At 36.9% G+C, this 24,783-nt stretch overlaps 2 protein-coding genes across 2 annotated transcripts; one reads left to right on the forward strand and one right to left on the reverse strand.

Moving 5' to 3' along the window:
* Positions 1-779: 779 nt before the first annotated feature.
* On the reverse strand, positions 780-4,925 carry LOC121732252 (probable RNA polymerase II nuclear localization protein SLC7A6OS). Its single transcript, XM_042122075.1, has 4 exons — positions 4,656-4,925; positions 3,791-4,089; positions 1,832-2,016; positions 780-1,383 (listed from the first exon to the last, which is right to left on the reverse strand). The coding sequence occupies exons 1-4, from the start codon at positions 4,797-4,799 to the stop codon at positions 1,088-1,090; spliced, it is 924 nt and encodes a 307-aa protein (XP_041978009.1). The 5' UTR covers positions 4,800-4,925; the 3' UTR covers positions 780-1,087.
* A 4,086-nt stretch (positions 4,926-9,011) lies between these two features.
* Positions 9,012-22,766, forward strand: LOC121732226 (mediator of RNA polymerase II transcription subunit 15). The gene is made up of 11 exons (XM_042122045.1): positions 9,012-9,379; positions 9,496-9,635; positions 9,937-10,575; positions 13,732-13,920; positions 14,444-14,561; positions 15,141-15,319; positions 18,750-18,910; positions 20,498-20,619; positions 20,932-21,037; positions 21,437-21,657; positions 22,078-22,766. The coding sequence occupies exons 1-11, from the start codon at positions 9,294-9,296 to the stop codon at positions 22,190-22,192; spliced, it is 2,076 nt and encodes a 691-aa protein (XP_041977979.1). The 5' UTR covers positions 9,012-9,293; the 3' UTR covers positions 22,193-22,766.
* The last annotated feature ends 2,017 nt before the right edge of the window (positions 22,767-24,783 follow it).

The raw sequence follows: 24,783 nt of genomic DNA on the forward strand, positions 1-24,783 counted from the left end.
TAATTTGACTGCTACTCTGCCAACTTGTATAGCGCACGTCTGAAATATCCTATAGGGAACGTGCAAAAACTACAGGTAATATAGTACAAGTGTCAGATTGGCGACAGCACTTCACACCTTGGTTGCGCACGTTCCCTATTATGTTTTCAATAATTGGTACTTTTCTACTTATAGTCCTGTTAACATCTGATATAAAGTGCCATAGAGTTAAGAATTTAACAGTAATCTCGAATATACTATATACCTTACTTCGTTAAAACTTTCAAAGTTACTACCTACTATAAAAACTTTTACATCTAGCAACATTCAGATATTTTCAGTCAGTTTCGATTTTAATGAATAAATATATTGTAAGACACGGTAAGTGTAATGTATACATTGATATTGTAAAATATGCCAGACAATAAATTATTATTTATCACATTATACTCCATTTTTACCGATAATTCCTGCTGCTGACCTAAATCTACCTACGGTGGAAAGTCTAGGGTAATTATAGTCATTATCCAAGAGACGCGAAATTAGAAATAGTTTATTATTGCTTCGATCGTGGGAATCACAGACACAATAGATATTCAATTGTTATGCGGCCGCCGGGCCGCTTGCGGCTTGGGTAAAGTATAATGCAAATTTTCCGTAACTATTCGTTTTTTGAAAATGAATACAAAATCAAGTAACAAAAGTATAATTTTATTATAAAAATTAAAGCTTATTTTATACTTATTACTATGAATTATCCAATTAGCACAATGTGAAACATGACATAATGTTCAATCTCATAGGGCCAGGCATAAAAAATGTCAAAATTTTTTGAAAAATTTGGATTTTACTAGTATTGATGTTTATTTAATGACTCATGTGATATGAACATTGGAACATTATGAAATCACTTTTACGTATAAAAGTATTGTATAATGCATATTCCTGGATACAATGTTTGGTCGTTGTCCGAAAAACAGGAAAAATTCCCTCAAACAATAAAATGTGTTGCACTCAGGAACTGCCGCTGTAAATTTATTGCATAGTGTTTTTTATCAACTGCAATTATAATTTGCATACTGTTAAATTTTTCCTATGCGCCTCTATTTTAATCTGTTTCATACTCATCTGATAAGCTATGCTTGTACTGCTCTCTGTAATGTTCTGTATCTTCCTCTTGGCCGTAATAGAATCCATCATCGCTATCATCTTTGTAGCCGCCATCCAACTCTTTTATCTTTGCACAGTGTACTAAGCCTTTGGTGTCTACTAAATCGGGCTGTTCCTTCATCACCCTGGCCTTGTATTTGGCATAGGCTTCACCGTAACGTTTCACATCTTCGTTGAACAGATCCGGTGGTTCATCATATATTTTGTCTTCTCCTGTGTCACTGGACAATTCATCTAAAACGATAATAATATTTTAATGTGAAAAAAAATATCTAAACTGAAAGCAAGCTTATAGTAATTCTGAGCCTGTATAAATAGTCAGTACTTAAGATGCGACCCGGTCTCAAGACACGGTTTGGCTCTGTGATTGGTCCAAATTTTGACAGCCAACCAATCACAGAGCCTGAACCGAGTCTTGAGACCGAGATGCATCTTGAGTACTGACTATTTATACAGGGCTAAGAGCACTCTTGGTCATACACACAAATAGGTTTCAAAGAAAATAAACAGAACAAAATCAATTCACTAGCTAAGCTATGGAAAATATTATACACACACGGTTGTGTTTACCCTCTATTTTTTGCCAGGCATTATTTACATAATAATTGTGATTTTGGACTCAATAATAAATTAATATTTTAATTTCTTTTTATACATAGGCTCACAAGGCTCCAACATTTACCTAGATCTACTCTCTCCATAGCCCTAATCATGTCTTCCTCATTGATACTGCTGTTATCTGTATCAGGATACTCATTTCTATAGTCATTCTCAGCATTGGAATCCTCATCATCCTCCTCATCAGATGGTTCCAGGCCGTTGTCTCTGTATGATCCGAATATTAAATCGGTTTCATAATTTTCAATGCTAAAAAAACATAATTATTAGTTTATACCATTCAAATTCAATTGATACATTTTTAAAGCAGTACCTACAGAACATTTGACAATATTTATTTTATTTTATTTATTTATTTAAATCAGGCTACGTAGGCCCATACAATATCTTATATCTTTAAACGAGTAATTCTTGTATATATATAATTAGAATCTCGGAATCGGCTCCAACGATTTTCATAAAATATAGTATATAGGGGGTTTTGGGGGCGATAAATCGATCTAGCTAGGAATTATTTCTAGAAAATGTCATTTTCATCGGATACCGAGCAAAGCTCGGTCAAACAGCTAGTATACCTTAATGACTAATATACATAAAAATTATATAAACTTAACAACTACACGTTATCACGAATTAACGGCGACGTGCCGCGCGCTTCATTCCGGAGTCTCCCCCGGAACCTTCGGTAAACCACATCAGTCGGCCAGAATTCCTCCGCTTCAAAGGTCGGGAGAAGATGCGTCGGTACTCTCACCACAAAGGAACTGAAGTTGACCTTGTGGCGAGACTGCAGACGCTCGACCCTCAAGTGGAGGGATGTCTTCTTACTGATGTAGTCCACGACGTCTTCAACCTCCATGAACCAGTGCAGGCGGGATATGTACAGGGGCGTCGCGGGGACCTCGCTTCGCAGACGCAGCTCAGGTACATATGGCGCGGTGCCGCGATGGCTGCGGGCGGCGGGCTTCTTCTTCCTTCTCTCCACCAGTATGAAGCCCTCCTCATCGCACCTACTGCTCTCGTCCTTGCCAGGTCGAGAAGACTTAGCCTTCTTAGCCTTGCGGCTCTCCGTAGTCTTGCGACTCTCCGAAGCCTTACGGCTCTCATTTTCCCCATTTTTATGCGCCCGCGGGGGAGGCGCGGGGCGACCAGCAACAGTGGCGTAGTTCGCCTGTGGACTCGGCGTCGGCGCAACCGGGAGGGGAGCGCGGGCGGGGGCGGCAGCGGCGGCGTTCGTTGACCCGTCTGATAATGCTGACGGGCTAAACGTGATCGCTTGTGCGCCTCGGCGATGAGTGACGAATGCGGCGTCAGCTGGTGACCTACATAATGAATTATTACTTTTTAGTTGTGATAATTCATTACGTAGATCACTAATGATAGCTTCTGACGCCTGCAATCTACACCGAACTCCGGTCAGCTCCTCCTTCAGGAACCTGATGTCCTTCAGTAGGCTGACGACGTCGACGTGGTCCAACGTGACGGGCGGCAGCTTGTGCAGCTCTTTAGCCACAAAAGCCGGTACCTCATCTGGATCAGTCTGCTTCAGCAGGGAGATGATGTCCTGCACGCTCCTTTCGGTTCCGTCTCTTCGTCGCGACGGCATGTTCGCGCTCTGGCCGAGCGTCTCATACAGCAGCTGCTTCCCCTTGCAAATCTCCTCACTGGTGAAGGAAGACTTGCAGATCTGCATGATGCTGACCTCGTCCATGGTGTCGATGGCGTACTGGATAAACGCCAGCAACTCGTTGACTACGAGCGCCATGGTCACGTGCAGCGGCAACGTGCCGCGCGATTCGCGAAAATATTAATTAAATAATATTTGCGGCGTGTGTAACGTGGAGCACGACCGTTCGCTAGCTCGACACATTACACATTGATATTATGATCACGATTCCAGAAACCAAAAAATCTTATAGGAGCCCAAAATAATAAGTCGGAGTAAATACAGGTTTGAAAGTGAAGTCCATTTTCCAAAATATTATTTTATAAAAATAATAATTATAATAATAATAAAACTCACCAGACCAAATCATCCAACATTGATATGTCAAAGTCTTCCTTAGCCGATGTGTATAGGTCGTAAATATATTTTTCATCTACATCATCATCATATTTTCTTTCTAAATCAACCAAATCAAATATATTCTCAGCATCAGCGTTTTCCTCTTTCAGGCCTCTACTGCAAGTTACAATTTTGTATCGGTTTTCAGCAGATTTTTGTCTTTTCTCTTTGCGGATTTTACTTATTATTTCTGTTACATTGGAAGTCCCGGGCTTTTTGATGGTTGAAGGAACTATATCTTTTAGATTCCCTGTTTCCTGAAAATGACGACATTGGCATTTACAGGTAGGGCTGCTATCACCTGAATTGCCATCGCCGATCAGGCACGACAAAATTCCTGAGCATTTTGCTGAAATGTGGTTAATTTCCCGGACACCTCTTAAACAGAATTTACAATTTAAATTTGTAAAAATTTGAATAACTCAAGTCCGTCCAAGAAAAGTGTATGCTTAGCTAGTTTTTATCTTCCATTTATTGCTGGCTGACTTTACAAAAGTTAAATTTCTCTTAACAAGTGACCGGATTTTACCCAGACACTTTTCAAAAACCGTCGGATTAGTCCTAGTTTGAGTCGGACGCTCTTCAAACTAGGACTAATCCAGGGAAATCCGGACGGATGGCAGCCCTATTTACAGGCATAAAATATATAAACAAAGAAGCTACAAGTTACAACACGCTGTTCAGTAATTCCTTTCAGTTCAGGTAATACTTTAAATCATTCTTTTATTAAGGAGTGAGCACACTGAGTGCCGGGGCTCAGTGTGCCGGGGCTCATCGCATCCGCTCATCGCATCGCATAAAATCCGCGTATATTTAAGCTTACCTGATTATTTACACTTCCTCGAAATACAAACAACGAAGGCGAAACCTCATCAACATCAGTTCTTTTTCTCTTGCAAACAAGTACCAAAGCATCTTGAGGGTTATCCTCGAGTCTTCGCTTAACACGTAAAACCGTAGAAGTCATTTCGACTTACTACCTACAGATAAAATTATTGAATAGGTACTACGAAATTTAACGTTCAACTAGAACGACAAAACTTGTATTTAATCTTTAAAAATCCAATCTCACAAATAACAAGCAAATTGCAAAATATGACGCAAATAGCGCGTAAAAACATGTCATTCATTTACTTCTTCTTCTTTTTTTTTCTTAATATGGCACTTCGGCTATAAAAACATGGCCAGTGTCGAGTAAATGGCGGAAAACAATGTTCTAGTTTAAATCAGGACTTCATAACGTTATCGAATACCAGAAAAAATATCGTTATCTGGCTACCATTATGAAAATAACAGTACATAATACTGTTATTTTCATAATGGTAGCCAGATAACGTTATTTTTTATAATGATATCTAGTATCATAACCAGGCCTGTCCCACTCGCGCGTTTAGGTATCGAGCTGTAAGTACCCCTATAAAGGGGCAGATCACAAGGGACTCACAAGCGAGCGGTGACGCGCGCGCAAGATTTTTTCGTCGCATATATATCTACGTACTGATTAGTGATTTAACCGCTGTGACAGAATCGTTATTAATCTGATAAATATGAACAATTGAAAAAAGTCAAAGAAATATTTCAATAAAGTAATTTAAGACTTTAATTAAAATTAAATATAGCAATTAGCAAATAAACCAATTTGTTACAAATAAACCACATACTACACATAAATAAACACAAGTTAGTATGTTTAAGTTGTAAAAAATTCCTGATCAGCTCCTACACTATAATCGAATATAAAACTATCATAAAATATACGTTGGGTTACTAAAATTTGATTATTACTATAAAAAAGTTTGCTATTAGTAGCTATAGTAATTAAAAGTAGATTATTTTATTTTCTAAAAGGTGACAATCTCGATTTCGCCAGAAAGGGTACCTCTTACGCGATAAAAAGGGAGCGCACATGTAGGCAAATATAATTGTAGGCACCTAGAGTCAGGCTAGCGAAAGATGAGACTGGTTTTTTATTCCAAAACTGATTATGGTAACACTGTCATTAACGTCAGTGTCACCTATAGCATCTGTTGTTTATGTGTCAAAGTGAAAAATATTTCTGTGGTTTACGTGATTTTCTAATTTAAACGTGACGAAAACTTTGAAAAGAGATTTGCGAAAACTGCTTTTAGCTATGATTAGTAAATACGAACAAAAAAGAAGTGACAAGGATGCAATTTTTAAACAAAAACAAGATTGTTTACATGAAATATCCCTGTGCATTGGTAAGTACAGGTAAAAGATTTTGATACTTTCAATTACAATTAATTAAAATCAATATTATTTATCATGTAATTGAATTTATTGTTTTGCAGGTAACATGAATGATGCAAAGGATTCATTTATGCAAGTTAAAATATCAAGCATAAATAAAATATGAGATATTATGTTCCAAGAAGAGTGTTTAAAGACAAAATCAGTTCCCTGATGAAATTTCTTCTTAGACTGGTAAGACCCTAACGTTACAAAAAAAAATACCTGAAAGCAATCTTGTTATTGAATGCTAACTTTATTTATGAACATATTTTCAGATGTCAGTGTTTGTACCCTAAAAAGGATTTAAAAAGAAGGCCACATAAATAAAGGCGTGTGGTTACGGGAGTTTGGCTGGGAGGTGTTAATGCATCCGCCGTATAGTCCTGACCTTGCACCTTCAGATTTCCACCTGTTTCAATCGCTGCAGGATTCCTTAGGCAGTGTCAGGTTGACATCACAAGAGGACTGCCAAAACCACTTGTCGCAGTTTTTAAATCAGAAGCCCCAAAATTTTTATAGCAATGGGATTGTGGCCCTACCAGCAAGATGGCAAAAAGTTGTCAAACAAAATGACACCTATATATTTTAGTCAATTGTAAATAAACTTTATAAAAAAAACCTTTTGTATTGAATGTTTATATAAAATGCGAAAAAAAAAATCCGCAACCTTTGATTTTCTGTGTTGTTTTTTCATCACCCCTTAATCCTTGGTTTTTAATCAACTTGTAAGGGAGGGTTATTAGTATCAGGCATGTATAAGTATGTATTAAATAAACATATTTGAGTATAATTAATACAATCTATGATGCTTACGAGTAATAATATAACATAGAAAATTATTTAACATTTAGATTAAATTATAATATTTAAACTTAGAAACAGTAGTGACAATTTAGTTTAAGAAAATGAAGATAATTGTTTGGTTAAATTATATTTTGTAATATATTTCATGATGTACGGTAAGTATTAAAGAAGAAGTTTTAATACTCCGACAAAAACATGCAAGAGTTTTCGTCAAAATTAAAACACAATGAAATGTATTGCAAAATAAAATTTAAGTAAACAACAACAATAAACTTATTCTTGAAATGAGTTATCCAAACTAAAATATAATATTATTGTCATAAATAATCAAGTATCAAAACTATAATTCCGACTTTAAACAGGTTGCCACTTGCCATACGTAGATTTTTTTAATTTGCCGTCTTTTTCCAGTCTCATCTTTCGCTAGCCAGACTTCTAACACTGCGCGATCGGAATTTGAACCTTATAGTATCGCAGCATGAGTTGTTATTTTTTTAAACGGGTTTCACGAGTTGGAAATCTGTTGGTACCATGGGCACAGTATAGCATAGGGATATGTCATATTGCTATACTGTGCCATGGGCGTACCGAGGGGAGGGCAGGGGGGGGGGGGGGGAGCTGCCCTCCCCTGGATCATGCTGACGTCCCTACTAAGTATATTGTATAGTACTTTCATCTATAAAAATTAAAAATAATAAAATAAATTTTGCCATTTGTTTGCAATACAATATTTTTACAACTAAAAATTATTAATTTAACTTTTTAAACACCTAGCTTATAAAAAAATCTGATTTGCCCCCCCCCGCCTAGAATCTGCGTAATTTTCCCCCCCCCCCCCTGGCCCAGAATCTGCGTAATTTGCCCCCCCTGGCCCAGAACCTCGGTAATTTGCCCCCCCCCCCTGGCCCAGAACCTGGGTACGCCCATGGTTGGTACTACTAATATATATTCTGTGTCATAACGAAAAAATATCGGTAAATATAACGATATTTTCTGGTATCAGGTATGCAACGTCGGGCACCAAATCTCACTCGCAGCCCAACTTCCGACTTCCGAGCACCAGTTTTTTTTTTTTTTTGCGAGATTTGTGCTTACCTACTTTTAGGAGTTTAATATTTCTATTAACAGGTTAAAACACACGGTTAAAACACAAGGTCACAATTTTTAATTATAATAATATTTATTAAAAATAACAAACAAATTGAACAATATATTGGAAATACCGAAAGGGCATAAAAACGACTGACGACTTTTGACGACCTGTCAAATGCAAGTGGTTACAATTTTCATTAGACTGCCTCTCTCTTTTCATCTTGTTATAATTCCATAAAGGATTTTCTTCTCTCTCGCACTCTTTGTTGGTCTTTAGCATTATAGGTTTATGCTAATTACTATAATGGAGAGAGCCTTATATCGGTGTATAAGCGTCAAAAGCGTATAATGTTATGTCCTACTTACTAGGACATAACAAAGGTGTCGGTCGGCATATTTCATGTAATAAAAGTGTTAATAAAGGTTTTTAGTGAACATTTAATGCTAGATGTTGTTGAGTTTTGTGGTTCCGCTAAATAATAAACCATAAGAATGGCCAAAGAATGCCTCAAACACGTGGATTTAACATTAAATACGTAAGTTTTAAACAACGTTTTTTGGGCTTTTCAATCGGTATTTTTGTAAGCTAAAAAGATAATTTATAAGTTTATTATTCCCTTATTCGTGCTATATAAGGCATTAGGGCTAAAAATGTCACATCAATTAATAATTTGGCTATAAAAATTGCATAGCTTTTACGTGTGTTTACGGATTCTCATCACTTGAACTATAGTAAGTCGATATCATGAACTAATTGACTTTCTTTCCTGTATCATAAAGTGCTTCGGAATAATCGACAAATAGAAATATTCAAGAAAATAAACGTACACTACTTGTATGAAAATAAGCACAAAATGGCCACTTGATGACGGGCTAAGGCTACATCTATACTATAATACTTAATCTATGAACTTGAGTCTTGAGTCTTGACACATTCAGTAAAAAAAAATCACACTTTGACATTGACACTGAAACAAATCATAGCCAATTGCCAAAGCTGTCAATTTTTAATCAATGAAAGTTGGTGCAAGTTGGTGGTTGCTGTAAGCTGTTTGTTGAACCTTGCAAGTTGCATCTTTCTTCAAATTTAATGTACAGTAACATACAATTTCGCCGATTAATTTAATAATATCTGTGTTGTCTCATGTCTGTATAACTAACGTGAGATCTCGTAAAAGCCTCAAGTTTGTACGTTGTCAAAAAAGTTACTCGCGCCCGTGTAGTTTATGCGCTTCGCTTTGTTTCGTAGTAGAAGCAACTTTTTAGTTTATATTTTTTGTAAGAACCTTTGAAATACAAACTTCGCACCACGATGGATAACCTGAAGCAATTTAATAGCATGGGTGCAGAGGACAACTGGAGGTCCCAGAGCTTTAGACAGAGTGTTGTGTCTAAAATGTAAGTACATTTAAGCATTATTAGAGACGGACGAACGGACTATATCTTATGAAAAATTTGAATATTATAATTCACAATTCACAATATTTTCTAACTAAGTCACTATTCCATTACAGTGAAGAAGTAATACAGAGATCAGGAATGCAAGTTGCCCGAAACAGCAGTGAAATGGAGAATCATGTGTTTATGAAAGCAAAATCACGAGAGGATTACATGAACATGGTGGCTAAACTTATCCTGCATGTCAGAGAGATGTGTAAGTACAATTAGTACAATATTTGTAAATATCAAAAGGTTTTTCAAAAATGTATAATATCATTACTCTCTCTCTCTCTCTCGGGCTACAAGTTGACTAAATTATATAACAGCCCCAGAACTACTTATCCACCAGACTTGTTCTTCGTTACTATTTTTGTCTATTTCTTATTTTCGTGTTGTGGATACATGACATGAAAGTGGCATGCCTCAATCACCTCCAAATTAGCCACCAGCTCTGCTGTAAAACTATTACTGTTGTTGTTAAATACACCTTTTTTATTTAATTTGTATTATTTCAGCTAAGCCGACACAAAATCAAGGTGCACCAAACATGCAGGGGCAAAATCCAAACCAGCCCGGCCCCAACAGTCAAGTCCAGAACCAGCCGGGTCAGGCACCTCAGGGGCCCAACAATCAGCAGGGAATGCCGACGGACCCCATAAACGCCTTGCAGAACATGGCGTCCCAGGGAACCAGAAATCAGATGATGAACATGGGTCAGGGTCAGATGCAGCAGGGTGTCATGGGCCCCAACGCCGGGATGGGAGGAATGCAGGGGCAGATGGGGCAGCAGGGCCCCATCGTGTCCCAGGGCCCCCAGGCTCAGCCGGCGACGAACCTTCTCCAGACTCTCAATCAGAGACCACAGCTGAACATGCAACACAAGCTGGGCATGGTCCCCAACCAGGGTCAGATGGGCTCCAACATGGTGGGGGTGGGAGGGATGGGCATGAACATGGGCAGCCAGCTCCAGAGCCAGCTGGCGGGGCCGGGTATGCAGGGCGCCATGATGTCCAACATATCCATGCCACCCTCCATGCAGGTGCCCATGTCGGGGGCCAACACGATGGGCCAGATGCAGTGCAACCAGGTGGTGGGAGGGATGGGCGGACAGATGGCGCCCAACTCCATGCAGGGACAGATGCCTAACCAAATGGGTGAGTTGATTATACATTTTATTAAAATTATACTGACTGCTGACTCTAATAGTTTCCACTCTTATTTTATGGCCACAAATAGGCCCTAAAACAACCTAAAAAACTTTAAAATAATTATGTATACAACTTAAAACTTTAAAATATATTTTTTTAACATAAGTACATACATCGATGATGGGTGAGAATCTGCCTGCCATCCTGGGGGGTAAAAAGAGGGATTTGTTCCTCTCTTTTTGTAAGAGGATAGTGTGTATAACAAACAAAAGAAATTCTAGTAAATTATTGTGATTGTTAAGCTGTGATATTAGGGTAGTTGAACGTTGTGCCGTATTTTATATTTATTGTTTTTAATTTTGACATTTTTAAATTGTAATATTTATCGGAACGGAATTATTGAATCATCGTAATATTCTAGCTGTAGTCAATTTTTGAAATTTTTATACATATTATTTAAGTTAAGAACTTTTATGTAGTAAGTATGTTATAATAATTGAATATTTTATGGTATAATAATAAGTATATAAAAGTACAACGTTAGGGGACAAGAAATAAAAAAAAAAAAAAAAACATAAGTACATATTATTATCATTGCATACTACAAGCTGGTTCTTTTGTATGCTTTCATTCATATTTGCTAATATTATATAATCAAATTTAAAAAAAAACGACATTCACTAGATGGAATTTTTTATTCAGTAAAATGTTGCAGGGGTTGATTTTTCACTTGCAGATAATGAGCAAAGAGATCTTCCTAAATGTAATAAATCAAAGAAACTGAAAATTGTTAGGCATCATAGCAGTCAAGACAAAAATAAAGAAATAAGAATTTCTGAAAAAAAAGAAAATGTGTGTGACAAGGAAAATTACTAAACTAAACAGGAGAGTGATACCCCAAAGTCACTCTAGGCTAAATAAGTCAAAAACTGATTGTTGTGTTATAAGAACATATTTCAAAGAATTGCTTTTAACAGATTCAAAAATGGAAATGAACAGACTAAACAATCAAAATGATTTACCATCGATATATGCTGTATTTGAACATGAATTGGGTAAAATGTTAGCCCACAGATTGAGAAATGTACAAGCTAACAAACGATTGGAGTGTTATGAAAAATTGATAAATGTAGTGAGAGAATATGAGTCATAAATTAATGTTCAATGCAAACTGTAATAATTATACAAAAGTTAAAAAAAAATATATAAATAAAAATAATATTTTACAATCTTTGTTATTATTATACAGAATTTAAAAAAATATAACTTAATGGAAAACAAAGAAATTACCTGCATTTATTATTATAACATAAATGACTTATCTGATTTAAAAATGTTTGCAATCCCTGAATTTTTCAGCCTTTGCCTTAATTTTGGTTATGATCATTCAGGAAATAGAATTAATATTATATGCCTATTATGCTAAGTACTCACATGCGGTTTTGCTCGATAGTTTTACTCCAAATCGAGTAATAATTACTGTGTGGACCACAAAACTGACAGCTCGGAGGCTCGCATCGAGCCGGCTATATTGGTTTAGAATAAAACTATCGAGCAATGCTGAATGTGTGGGTTTTGCTCGACGTTATTGCTCGATCGAGCAAAACCATATGTGAGTACTTAGCTTTAGGTTAAAACATAACATTTCTAGGCTCAGTCATACCTAAATATGAGTACACACGTTTGTCACTTGTGCATTGCATATACATATTAAGTATATTATGTATACAGTCTGTCAAGAAAGAGTAGATATTGAAATAAACTTTTCAAACATAATCACTATGAAATGGTAGTAATTGCGCCTTGTATTTTCACACACACGTTTGTACACTTTAAATATTAACGCCCTGACACATTTTTTATTTGCAATAGTAAGGTTGTAGGTGTTTTTTATGTGATTCAAAAATTATGTTTGGCATCTACTTTTTTTTTGGTGACGTCGCGTTAAAGTGAAAATCGTTTTGGATAATATGTTTTAGATCTTGTTTTCTATGAGAAGCCGGGCCGGCCTCTCATAGAAAACAATAAATGGAACAGCAAGAAATGGAAAGGGCGTAAGCGACAAAATGGTTTTTGTCGCGTAATTTAAGAAACATAAATATATTTCAAATAAGCTATGGGCAAATTATAGTGTATGCTTAAACTAATCTATGTACAGATTTTGGAAGCTTAAATCACTCTCCTCTGTTGGCAAAATTAGAATACCTGTTTTTATAGAGGTCTTTTTGATTAATTATTATGTGTTTTAAAAGCTGACCAATCTTTGAAAGCTGAAAAAGTGTTATGCTATGGGTAATTCAAAGATGTGATGTCTTTATTTAAAAAGACATGATGAATACTGACAATGAACTTTAATTTCTTAGCTTCAGTCATTGTTGAGTAAAATCGATATCGCTGCAGCCAAATCATCAAGGCGTCACCTTAACGCGATGCCGGCACTACGGGCGCTGTGTTAACGCAGTATCGTCGCAACTTTCCGATGACGCAGTGGAGAAAATAAGCATTCCCGAATATTCTTATTAATAACGTAATTTATATTGTAAGCTTATACGCTGTCTGTCATTAAGTGCGTCGTCAATGTGTTACGTCGACGCAGCGCAACTTGTGAACGGTACAGTATTTGATATATAAAACGACGAAGCAACGTGGGCTGCGTCGATGCAACACGCCGTGTAGACTCTCCCTTAGATCAAGTATACGTTGATAAGTTATAACCCATAACTATTTAGTAATCTGTGATATTAGTTAATTCTATAACTATAAACTTTTTTATAATCTTTCGAAGCATATACTTAGCTAGAAATAATATTGCACTTATGGTTTGCGCAAAGTAACGCCCGATTGTAACTCATCACTTTATAATATATGTCTAGTGCAGGAACCAATGTAGAGTGTGTATTATCCATACTAATATTATAAATACGAATATAATACGTGTGTCTGTCTCTTTGTTACCTCTTTACGCCTAAAGCGCTGAACTGATTTAGCTAAAATTTGGTATGGAGACACTTCGAGTCCCAAGAAAGATTTATCCCAGAAAAATGTACGGTTCCTGCGCGATACACGATTTTTGGCGCAACGGAGTTGCGGGCGTCATCTAGTAAATTCTAGTTCGATCATAATTGTGTTATTAAATTATTTATTACTGATTTATTGTTTCAGGCAACATGGGCAATAACCAGCTGGTGAACATCAACATGCTGCAGATGCACCGCGGGCAGGGCAAGGAGGTGGTGATGGGGGCGCAGTACGCGGCCGGCCGGGCTCCGCCCCACAACCAGTTCCTGCGCCAGAGCCCCTCCCCCTCCGCCTCCAGCCCGGGCATGCCGGGGCCCAGCCCTGTTGGCATGGGTTAGTACTTTATGTTACAACTTAATCTTTATTATTGTTATCTAGAAAGGTATGTCCGCAGCAGAGTTGCGGGCGTCATTTAATAGAAATATTAGTTTATCGCGCTGGAACCGTACATTCCTCCGTTCTTTCGCTCCTCTTAAAGTATCAGGACACCAAATTTTATCAAAATCGGTGCAGCAGTTTAAGCGTGAGGTGATGGAGAAGCAGACTTTCGCTTCTATAATAAAATTAGAAATTGTGGAAATAAGGTAATCTGGATGTGTTATGTGTTTTGAGGGCACGTCTTAAACAAAAAGTCTATATTTAAATTGTATTTTTTAACCGACTTCCAAAAAGGAGGAGGTTCTATGTTCGGCTGTGGATTTTTTTTTCAACCTAATTTATCATCTATTAACCAAATTAAAAGAGTAATAACATTTAAACAAATAAGCGTAACTAATTGTTAACCAACTTCCTAAAAGGGGGAGGCTATATTATAATTATATTTTTTATGTTGAGTTTGTCATTGTAACGTCTGTAGGAGGCGGCGTGCTGAGCGGCGCGCTGTCGTCGCCGATGCCGGGTCTGAGCGGCATGGGCTGCGGCGCCGGCAGCCCCTCCGCCCCGCACCACCTCGGACATCATCCACCGCAGCAGAGGTATGTACCATCGAAGAAATTGATTCATAAGCAGTTGACGGACCTACGACATTTGGTCGCCTTATGTAAATTCAATGTAAGCTGTAATCGGTCAGATGGGTTTGTGGTAACGCGACCAAATATCGTAGGTCTGTCATCTACTCATGAATCAATTTTTCTGATAGTATTTTATGACAATATACATGCTTTTTCAAACTAATGAAACGATGAAAGCGGTTTTAAGGACAGTAAATTTAACGTTTTCCTTGCTGACGCTTACTTGTTTAAAAGTTAGCAATATGTAAGTGAAAAAAGAAGCTATGGTCAATGGCTCAATGGACGAATGTCTTGCTACACCACGACCATACGAGAAATTGGTCAATGTGGTCAATTTTTGGCGAGCGGCCGTCGATCTTGACGTAACCTTTAATTCAAAAAGCTTGCGAGATAGAGGTAATCGCATATTTGTCAGCAATACGCGCCGCATTTTAGAATTCGTTATATGAAATGATGATGTGAAACTTGCGGCGCGTACGGTGCTGACAAATGTGCCCTTTACTCGCAAGCCTAACAACAGTAGCTGACTGTATTCCTCTTCAGGGTGAACATGGGTATGGTAGCGTCGCCGTCGTCGTCGCTCAACACGCCGGTGGGCGGAGGTGGGGGCGTGGCCTCGCCGGGCGGGGAGGAGGCCGCCTACCGCGAGAAGGTCCGCCAGCTGTCCAAGTACATCGAGCCGCTGCGCCGCATGGTCATGCGGATGGTCAGCGAGGGAGAGAGTGAGTATGATAGAATTACATTTGCGTAATATTTGCAGTGTGTCACGGCTGCAAATGTCAAAAATTAAACATGACGCGTTTATCCCGTCGAAGAAATTGATTTAAAGGCAGTTGACGGACCTACGTTATAATTTGTTCGGATTAACACCTCGACTAGTCCACCGACGCTGTGAAACGCGAAACAGCTGCGAAATTGATGCGAAACTGTAATAGAGCGAGATGCAGGCCTCCTTCAGGGTTATTTGATACCTTTGAACAAACTATGGAACAAATACTGTCAAAAATATGTGCATCTAACAAAAGGGTTACTATATGTGGAGACTTTAATATTAATTTATTGGATTTAAATTCCACAACTGTTAGATTCACATCTTTATTTAAATCATATAACCTTTGCAATTTGTTTCATGAACCTACAAGAGTCTGTGAGACCACAGCTACTTGTATTGATAACATATTTACAAATCTCATTCCCGATAAAAAAGAAATAATTAATAAGTTAAGCTCTGATCACTGTGGACAGTTAGCATCATTTAATGTCAATTGCGATAATAACGTAAAGGATAATCTTGTGTTTGTTCCTGTGACTACAAAACGTATTGAGCAATTTAGAAGTAAATTAAATTCAAATATTCAGTCATTGGGTAGATCAAATAGCTCAGATGAAGCTTTTAATAATTTGTTTAAGGTAATGAGAACACAATTTAATACAGTATTTACTTCTAAAACAGTTAGAAACGATAATAAAAAAACCAGATTTATTGAATGGGCAACTAAAGGAATTAAAATAAGTAGGCAAAGATTATATGAATTATATGATGAGAGGTGTAGCAACAGTAGTGAATCATTTAAAGCATATGTTAAAAATTATTCTAAAACCTTCAGAAAAGTTTGTAAAGCTGCTAAGGCTCTATATATCAAAAATAAAATTAAAAATTCTAAAAATAAAATCAAAACTACATGGAAGGTTATATCTGGTGAGACTGGAAACGTCACCTGTCGTAACACTGATTTTGAATTATACTTTGAAAATAAAAAGATTACAAATAATCTCGAAGTTGCGACGGTTTTTGAAAAGTTTTTTGCTGACATTCCGGTCTCAACTACAAAAAATCTAAATTCCTCACCAGAAGCTGCTGAAAAGCTACTCAGAGACAATGTAAAGGAATGTGATGTCAATTTCAAGTTTAGGGAAATTAGCCCTAGAGATATTATTGATACCTTTAAATTGTTGAATATTAAAAATACTACTGATCTCTGGGGCATGTCTACAAAAATTATTAAATCGATAATTGACATCATAGCTCCTCATCTGGCAATAATTTTCAATGACTGCATTAAGAGTGGTGTTTTTCCTGACTTAATGAAGCACAGTAAGGTCGTACCTTTATTTAAAGCGGGAATTAAATCAGATCCGACTAATTACCGGCCTATTTCGATTTTACCGACTCTTAGTAAAATATTTGAAAAAATAATTTTACAGCAATTACTGTTACATTTTAATTTAAATAATTTATTACACAATAACCAATACGGTTTTACTAAGGGTCGTTCCACAACGGATGCTGGTATAGGTCTTCTTTGTAGCATATTTGAAGCTTGGGAGGAGTCACAGGATGCCTTAGGTATTTTTTGTGACCTCTCTAAGGCATTTGACTGTGTCGAGCATGCTACTTTAGTCAAAAAATTGCACCACTATGGCATAAGGGACTCAGCACTCAGCCTTTTGACTTCTTACCTCAAAAATAGGACTCAAAGGGTTGAAGTTAATAGTAAAAGATCCAATGGGACCAAAATAGAATTAGGTGTACCACAGGGATCCATTTTAGGACCATTTCTTTTTCTCATCTACATTAATGACTTACCTTATCTAGTTAAGGATAATAAGATAGTACTTTTTGCTGATGACACTTCACTTATTTTTAAAGTGAAGCGACGGCAGTCAAATTACGACGAGGTAAATAGTGCTCTCTCAAAAATAGTACATTGGTTTAATGTTAATAACTTACTTTTAAACTCTAAGAAAACCAAATGTTTAAAATTTACTTTGCCCAATGTTAGGCAAGTTCAAACCAATTTACTATTAAATGATGAGAAAATGAATTTGGTGGACTCCACTATATTCTTAGGCATTACATTAGATAGTAAATTACAGTGGGGTCCTCATATTGCTAATCTTGCAGGTAAGCTCAGTTCTGCAGCATATGCAGTCAGAAAAATTAGGGAAATTTCTGATGAAGACACGGCAAGACTAGTTTATTTTAGTTATTTTCACAGCAGAATGTCTTATGGTATCCTTTTATGGGGAAACGCTGCCGACATCAATACAATTTTTGTGCTGCAGAAGCGAGCTATACGCTCAATTTATAAAATGTCAGCTTTTGAATCTCTGAGAGAAAAGTTTAAAGAAATTGGTATTCTAACTGTTGCTTCTCAATATATTTTGGATAATGTATTGTATGTTAGAAAGAATTTAACTAAATTTAAAACTAAAAGTGATAGTCACGGTAGAAACACTAGAAATAGGCACAAGCTGGAAATACCAGTGATCAGACTTAGCAAAATAAGTAAATCTTTTAAAGGTCAATGTATACGCCTTTACAATAAAATCCCGGAAAACGTTCAAAATCTATCAATTAATAAATTTAAAAAAGTAATTAAAGAACGTTTGTGTGCCAAAGCCTACTATACGGTCAAAGATTTCCTAAACGATAGCACATCTTGGGAGTAGGATGGCTGCTTGCAAGGCTGCTTCTACATTTATTATATGTGACTTACAATTGTGTATTCATATTGTATAGATTAAGTTATTTACATTGTAAATTTTATTTTTTTAAAAGACAAATTTTCCACTTTTTTTACTAAAAAGTGGCCCCGTGCGAGTTTCTTACGCCGGTTCTTCTCGCCGGGTTAGTTCCCGAACCGGTGGTAGGCAAAATGTAGTTCAACATTCTGAAAATATTTGATTCAAATTTATTCAGAAATAAAACAATTTTTTTTTTATTGCAATATAAAGCATTGTCGTGTGGCGAGTGAGACAGCAAATCGGTTCGCCGCTGTTTCGCAGTTCGCAGCGTCGGTGAACTAGAGGCGTAAGTCGATTCAATGTAAGTCGTCGAATTTTGGTTGAGTTTGACATAACCCAACCGAATAACGTAGGTCCGCGATCTGCCTATGAAATATGGATCAACTTCTCTAATAGTACTTTGTGCTGATTCTGTCACTGACATGATATAGGCTATTACTTAAGTATACCTTGTTCTGGTTAATTACAAAATAAATCTATTTGGAGATCTATATTACAGGCTGACCTAGTTTAGACTCCAGATCTCCCACCAGTTACAATAATAATATGTGTAAACAATTACTTTTTAAGTACCTTGTATCCTTGTAATTCGTGGAGATGAATTAACGATTTATTATTATTTAGACGTGGAGAAGCTGACGAAGATGAAGAACCTGCTGGACATCCTGTCGAACCCCAACAAGCGCATGCCGCTGGAGACGCTCATCAAGTGCGAGGTGGTGCTGGAGAAGCTCGACTTCAAACGCAGCGAGGGCGTCGGCCTCGGCCTGCCGCCCGCGGGGAAGGTACTTTGGAACGAACTGTCACCAGCAGTATTTCCGGACCAATACCACATGCAAACCTTCAAGAATTTATTATTCACTCTTTAAAGGCCGACAACGCACCTACAGCTCTTCTGATGTTGCTCGTTTGCCCCCTACGAATAATAAAAACTAAGGAAGAGTAACTCCGTCAAAAAAAGTGCACCAAAAGGCTACAAAATGTGACCCGAATACATGCATATTTATGCATGTGTTCGGTACACATTTTTCGTGTATACATACTCGAGTGACATTCAACCAGGTTGACATGACAATTTTGTCAAACTCATTTTACAATTTGTTTACATAGGTTTGTTTACTTACTTAGCTTTTTACAATATTTTTGTTGTTAAAATGCCTAAATGCCCTGTGAAGAGGTGTAGAAGTCATACAGATACGACTTTTAATACAGGAATAACCTTTTATCTGTGAATTGTTTAAAACTATGCCTAAATTTCTTGTATTTTTGTCGACCCAAAAAAGATGGTTTATTTAAGTTGGATGCTAGGGTGTGATAGTGGTGTGATGCTCTTTCTGTTTGTCTTATTAAATTTACATGTTATTCTAAAAGTGCAATAATCAAAAAATAATATAATTACAAAATTTTTACAAAGTCGCCATGGACAATGTTATGCAAGATGTAACAATTTAATCATAAACGAAATTTTAGGGTCTGGCTGACATTATACTAAATGCATTATAAGATAATATGGGTATTCTCATATTTCTTGCTACGGATTTTTTTTACAACAAAACAAAAAAGAACATGATGTAACTAATAAATTACGTTCAATCGACAAAAACAAAGTATTTCCTTTAATATTGTAAATGAACAAAAATAAAAAAACAGCTAACTGTTATTAAAATATTATATTAATTGTGAGTTATAAGTACAAATTTTACGTAAGTTTTTAATTTCAATTCTGTAATAATTTAGCACATAGATTTTTGTTGTTGCGCGCAATATTATGATACGTTACCTGGGATACGACCTTGGCGAAAATCTGAATTGTCATATTTTAGTGTTCGAAAAGGAGCCAAATTTAAAACGGTTGAAGTATGGGAGTTACGTTTCCTTAGTTTTTATTATTCGTAGTTTGCCCCCTTATTTTATAATAAAAAAAAGGTAACGCAGGGGATGACCTCAAAAAGTTTTGTTATGGGAATTTTAAAACTTGATGTGAGAATTTCAAAACTGTTTTGACGGTCACAAAGAAGTTTTATTTTCATAAAAACCTCTCAGTATCTAAGTTTTAAGTATGAGGGTTGTTTGGCGCTATGTAGCCGTCGGGTCGTGTAAAATGTCGTGTCATAGCGCCAAACAACCCTCATTCCGAGCATTTGAGTGCATCCAGTATGCTTGATATAGATAATACAGCGGTGATATGGGAGTGGCGTAGTGATACTTAGTGTATTTAACCATTTTTTTGGAGGCTTTTAACTTTTAAGTAACACACGTACGGGACCTCGGTGGCTCATCGTCCCAGTTTATGATTCCTGTTCCTGTTTAGCAGGCCCTAGTACAGACGTAACCCATGTGTCTGGTTGCTCTTTAACTCTGTTGTATTGCAGGAGCAGATCTTCAACCCGCTGCTGGAGGTGGTGAATAACTGCCTGCAGTCGCCGCTCGCTAACCACACGCTCAAGCGCACCTTCGGCCCCACACTCGACGCGCTCAACGGACCCGAGATCAAGTGAGCTATAGTCCGGTCGCAGAACACGACGGGACATTAACCTATCACAGTTTGCAAGGATATATTGCTATAGCATTATTTTCCTGTATAAAAAGTATGACTAATCGCGATAGAAATAATTATTCGTTTGTAAAAAAACTTTAGAACAGTTTGTTTATATAAACATTAAACAGTTTAACACGTCATTCCACTCATAGAATGATGTTAGAAATTGAGCTTCAGTTTGTAGGAATTGCTGGTGAAGACCAAAAATAAAATATTCAACTCGTTCCTATACAATATATATGTATTTGAACTGTGTCATTTATTCAGGAACCTGCCGCCGCCGCCGCCTAAGAAGCAGAAAGTGGAAGAGAACACGATGGACATCCCCGACGTGCTGCAGGGCGAGATCGCCAGATTGGACTCCAGATTCAAGGTTATTTGTCTATGCTCATTAACCGTTTCTCAATATAATAATTATTTGTTATCAATAAAACTGAATGCGGGTAAATACTTTTATGGTAAGTAACAAATGATTTGTAATTTGTATTTCGTAAGAGAATGTGTGTATTAATTTTATAAGCATGTTGCCAGCTTTTCATAACACTTTCAATATTGTATAAACAGTAGAGAGCGCCAGATAATGATTGATTAAAATTCACTAGTTCACTACTGGACTAGAATTCAGTGATATTAGCTCAATGTATCAATGTCAATCAGCACTAATTATTATATAAAATATATCAGAAACATAATTAAGGCGAAAGATGAGCTCATAGTGAAATTGGATCTGAGATAGGTAGCGACGGCAATTGAACAAGGTTGTGTTTGCCAGGTGTCGCTGGAAACGATGCAGCTATCGGGCGGCTCGGGCGCGATATCGCTGACGGCGCAGCTGGACGACGCGCGGCTGCCGTGCGTGCCGGCCGTGCGCGTGTCCGTGCCGCGCGACTACCCCGCCGCCGCGCCCGCCAGACTCCGCCCCAAGACCGCGCCCGCTCACCCCGCCTCCTTCCTCGCGAGGGTGGAGCGCGCTATGGATGCGCGATGCGCCAGGTAAGGAACAGTTAGATGATGTGCATTCGTTTAGAGATGTTGCTACTGTATAATACACGTAATCCTGACCGCAATGTTGCCAAAGTGTGTGTTACCCATGTCATGGATAACGTAGTTAAATGGTGGCTACGTCTGGCTGGTACCCCTATCAAATCTTAAAAAGGGAAAATTTCATTTCAAGAACTTATTTTTTCATTTAATAACACAAATGAAACAAAAAATTGGGGTCACATAGCATAATAATTAGTATTCTGGTTCTGAATTGGTACTGTGCATAAGTTCTGTAATGTTGGTAGCGCCATTTTGGTTATTTATTAATTTTGTTAATTAGTCTGGTCAGTCGATCATAATAGACCTTTTTTTAATATCCATTATCTTATTTTTAACTAATTATTCATATTATCTATTATTTGTTATCAGGTTGCCGAAGAGCTGCAGTGTCGGTCAGCTGCTGGACGCGTGGGAGATGTCGGTGCGGCAGGCGTGCGCGCCCGTCGCCACTGCGTACACACCCGTGCCCGCACTCGGCCTGTAAGGGCCACGCCCATACCCGCACTCAGCGTGTAAGGGCCACGCCCAACAACGTTAGATCTGAGGCCCGCTCCATGCCATGCGATAACATAGACCGGATTCATACTTAAGTAACAGTGGCAGTGCTAAGGCCCGTGCGGTACCATGCTCAGATCAGGTTCATCATCATAGTTGCCAACTTAGGTAAAGTATTCAAATATACGGTCGTCGAGATCAAACGGCCACACTAAAACACCCGCGCCATACAATGCGGTGGCATGCTAAGGCCGAGTTCATACATACCGATTGAAAGCTAAAATTAAAGTTCAAATGACCACAGAAATCTAACGGTCAATGTGACTCACAAGAAATGGGTTAATTTTAATTAAGGTTGTAGTTAAGAAAATTTTTAAATGAGTGGTTGATGAATTGCGTGAAAAGAAATTATTGCATTTTTAAAACAAGGAATGTTGTCAACGTAGAATTAATATTTTATAATCAATAAATTATATTTATACTGATAACAGTAGCCCTACAGTCTAGTCCTAGTAGCACGGCCACCAGTAGAAATGCGAAAGTATAGACAAACTGTGGACATAAACTAAAGGTTCCGATCTTTACCGCGGCTAATCGCGACCGACAAAAATTAAATTAAAATGCCAGACAGACAGATTTATGACAGACTATAGTATATGTCATAGAGTAGGATATTATTTGAATTTTTAGAACTATAATAGTCTGTCATGAAGTGGCATTTTATTTGAATTTTTGGGAACGAAAAAAGATCGGAACCGCTACCTTAAGTTTATCTCCACAGTTTGTCGATACTTTCACATTTCTACTGGTGGCCGTGCTAGGGCTACTGATACTAATAAGGTTTATGCAATATTATTAAATATAAAATTGAGGCATTAAAGGTTGCCGCTAGTGCAAAATTAATCAAAGTTGTGACAATACAATGCGCAACAAGTTATAGACAAATCGAACGTTGAAACTAAATTGATTTTCTGGTGTGATACAAAACTGTGATAAAATATTTGTATACCACTATATATACTCCAATTTGTAACGTTGTTTACAAGATATTAACACCTTCATCAGTAGGTTTAGAATAATTTATTAATCGAGATCTATGAGGTACTAGCCTTGAGCTAACTAGTAAATATTATATTTTTGCAGCGTGCAGCTAACTATTTAAAGTAGTATTTGTCTATTTTTGCGTGACTTTTCCACTATACCAGACAAACCCAGGAAGACCATATATTATAAACTCGCTGTTAAAATATATTTTATTAGTATTAGGGTTTATAATATTAAAAATAATTATTATAAGCATGCAGTTGCCGAATTCAGACTGAAGTAACGCAGCAGATGAAACTAGTGATGAGGTTATTTTGACGTTATATTTATTTGTAAGATATATTTTAAAATTATACTTACTTCAGCTGTAAGTATATAAGCTTTATCGATAGATATAATCATGGTGTGTCCATCGGTAAAAGTATCATTATATGCATAAAGATTAATAAAGAAAAATATATTATAATTTTGTAAATACTATTTTAAGATCAAGGAAACGAGTGACTTTTGTAATAATTGATAAGTTTTTATGTTGTGTAAATAAATAACATTATTGGAACTGCTGCCTTATTATTTATTTTTCATTTTTATGGTTTTTGTTGAAGCGAATTCTAATTCATTATTTATTTGTAAAGTTAATAAAAATATTATGTTTAAAAATGTTATGGTTAAGCACATAAATATGTCTATCATTGACAATAAAAGTATTCAAACGCACAGCATTTGCGATGTTTGTTATATTATGCTACTATGTCGATTACAAATGTACGCTATAGGAGCGGGATAGCAACAGTCGCCAGTTTGAGAAAGAGAAGTTACTTGACGGGAGTTAATTAAGGAGCACTGTTCGCACGTAATGTAAGGGTCAATTCAGACCGCAACGCGACGCGTAGTCCGTAGATGCATTTCTAAATTTGTATTGAATTAAGGCGCTGTGGTTGTTGCAACTACGTAAAATGGTTTTTTTATAACACGTTTTTAGTAAAGGATATGTCATTATTTAAGTGTAAAATAAGTACCGTTTTACAATTGAGAAAATTTCCTATACGCAAAGGTATTATATCAGTACACAATTTGAAAAATTCTGCTCGATAGAAAAAAAATCTCAAAGTAACTGTTATAACGCTGTTTTTCATAATTAAATCATTTTATGGCTAAATTACACACTTTCTAGAAAAAACAAAAAATGCAGTATATGTGTTGTAGCCTAACGTAAACGATTTGATATATTTGATTTGTGTAATACTAAAAACAAAAGGTTTTTACTCCTATTTAACATCCACTGTACAAGGCGCGCTGATATGAATGTTATTTTAATGTCCTTAACGTCGATATTCGTACTGACAGACATCGACCTGCTAATTTTAGGGACTACTGGGCGTTAAGGATTTGTATGACGCAATTGAAGTCTGTCAAATCCATACAAATTTAGAAAAATATACCTATGCATAGCTACGAGTAGCGTTGCGATCTGAATTTTATACCATCAATAAAGACTCTGACATAAGGGACTCATATTAATAAATGAAATATCAA

This window comes from Aricia agestis, chromosome 1, assembly GCF_905147365.1.
Source record: "Aricia agestis chromosome 1, ilAriAges1.1, whole genome shotgun sequence".
Taxonomy (NCBI): domain Eukaryota; kingdom Metazoa; phylum Arthropoda; class Insecta; order Lepidoptera; family Lycaenidae; genus Aricia; species Aricia agestis.

What these genes read in the sequence shown, in the direction of transcription:
- LOC121732226 (XM_042122045.1), top strand. Translation starts at nt 9,294, where the DNA reads ATGGATAACCTGAAGCAATTTAATAGCATGGGTGCAGAGGACAACTGG. An exon ending in CCTGCATGTCAGAGAGATGT is followed by an intron (nt 9,636 to 9,936) that starts GTAAGTACAATT and finishes GTATTATTTCAG; the next exon opens with CTAAGCCGACACAAAATCAA. An exon ending in GCCCAGCCCTGTTGGCATGG is followed by an intron (nt 13,921 to 14,443) that starts GTTAGTACTTTA and finishes TAACGTCTGTAG; the next exon opens with GAGGCGGCGTGCTGAGCGGC.
- LOC121732252 (XM_042122075.1), bottom strand. Translation starts at nt 4,799, where the DNA reads ATGACTTCTACGGTTTTACGTGTTAAGCGAAGACTCGAGGATAACCCT. An exon ending in ATGTTGGATGATTTGGTCTG is followed by an intron (nt 2,017 to 3,790) that starts GTGAGTTTTATT and finishes ATGTTTTTTTAG; the next exon opens with CATTGAAAATTATGAAACCG. An exon ending in TATGGAGAGAGTAGATCTAG is followed by an intron (nt 1,384 to 1,831) that starts GTAAATGTTGGA and finishes TTATCGTTTTAG; the next exon opens with ATGAATTGTCCAGTGACACA.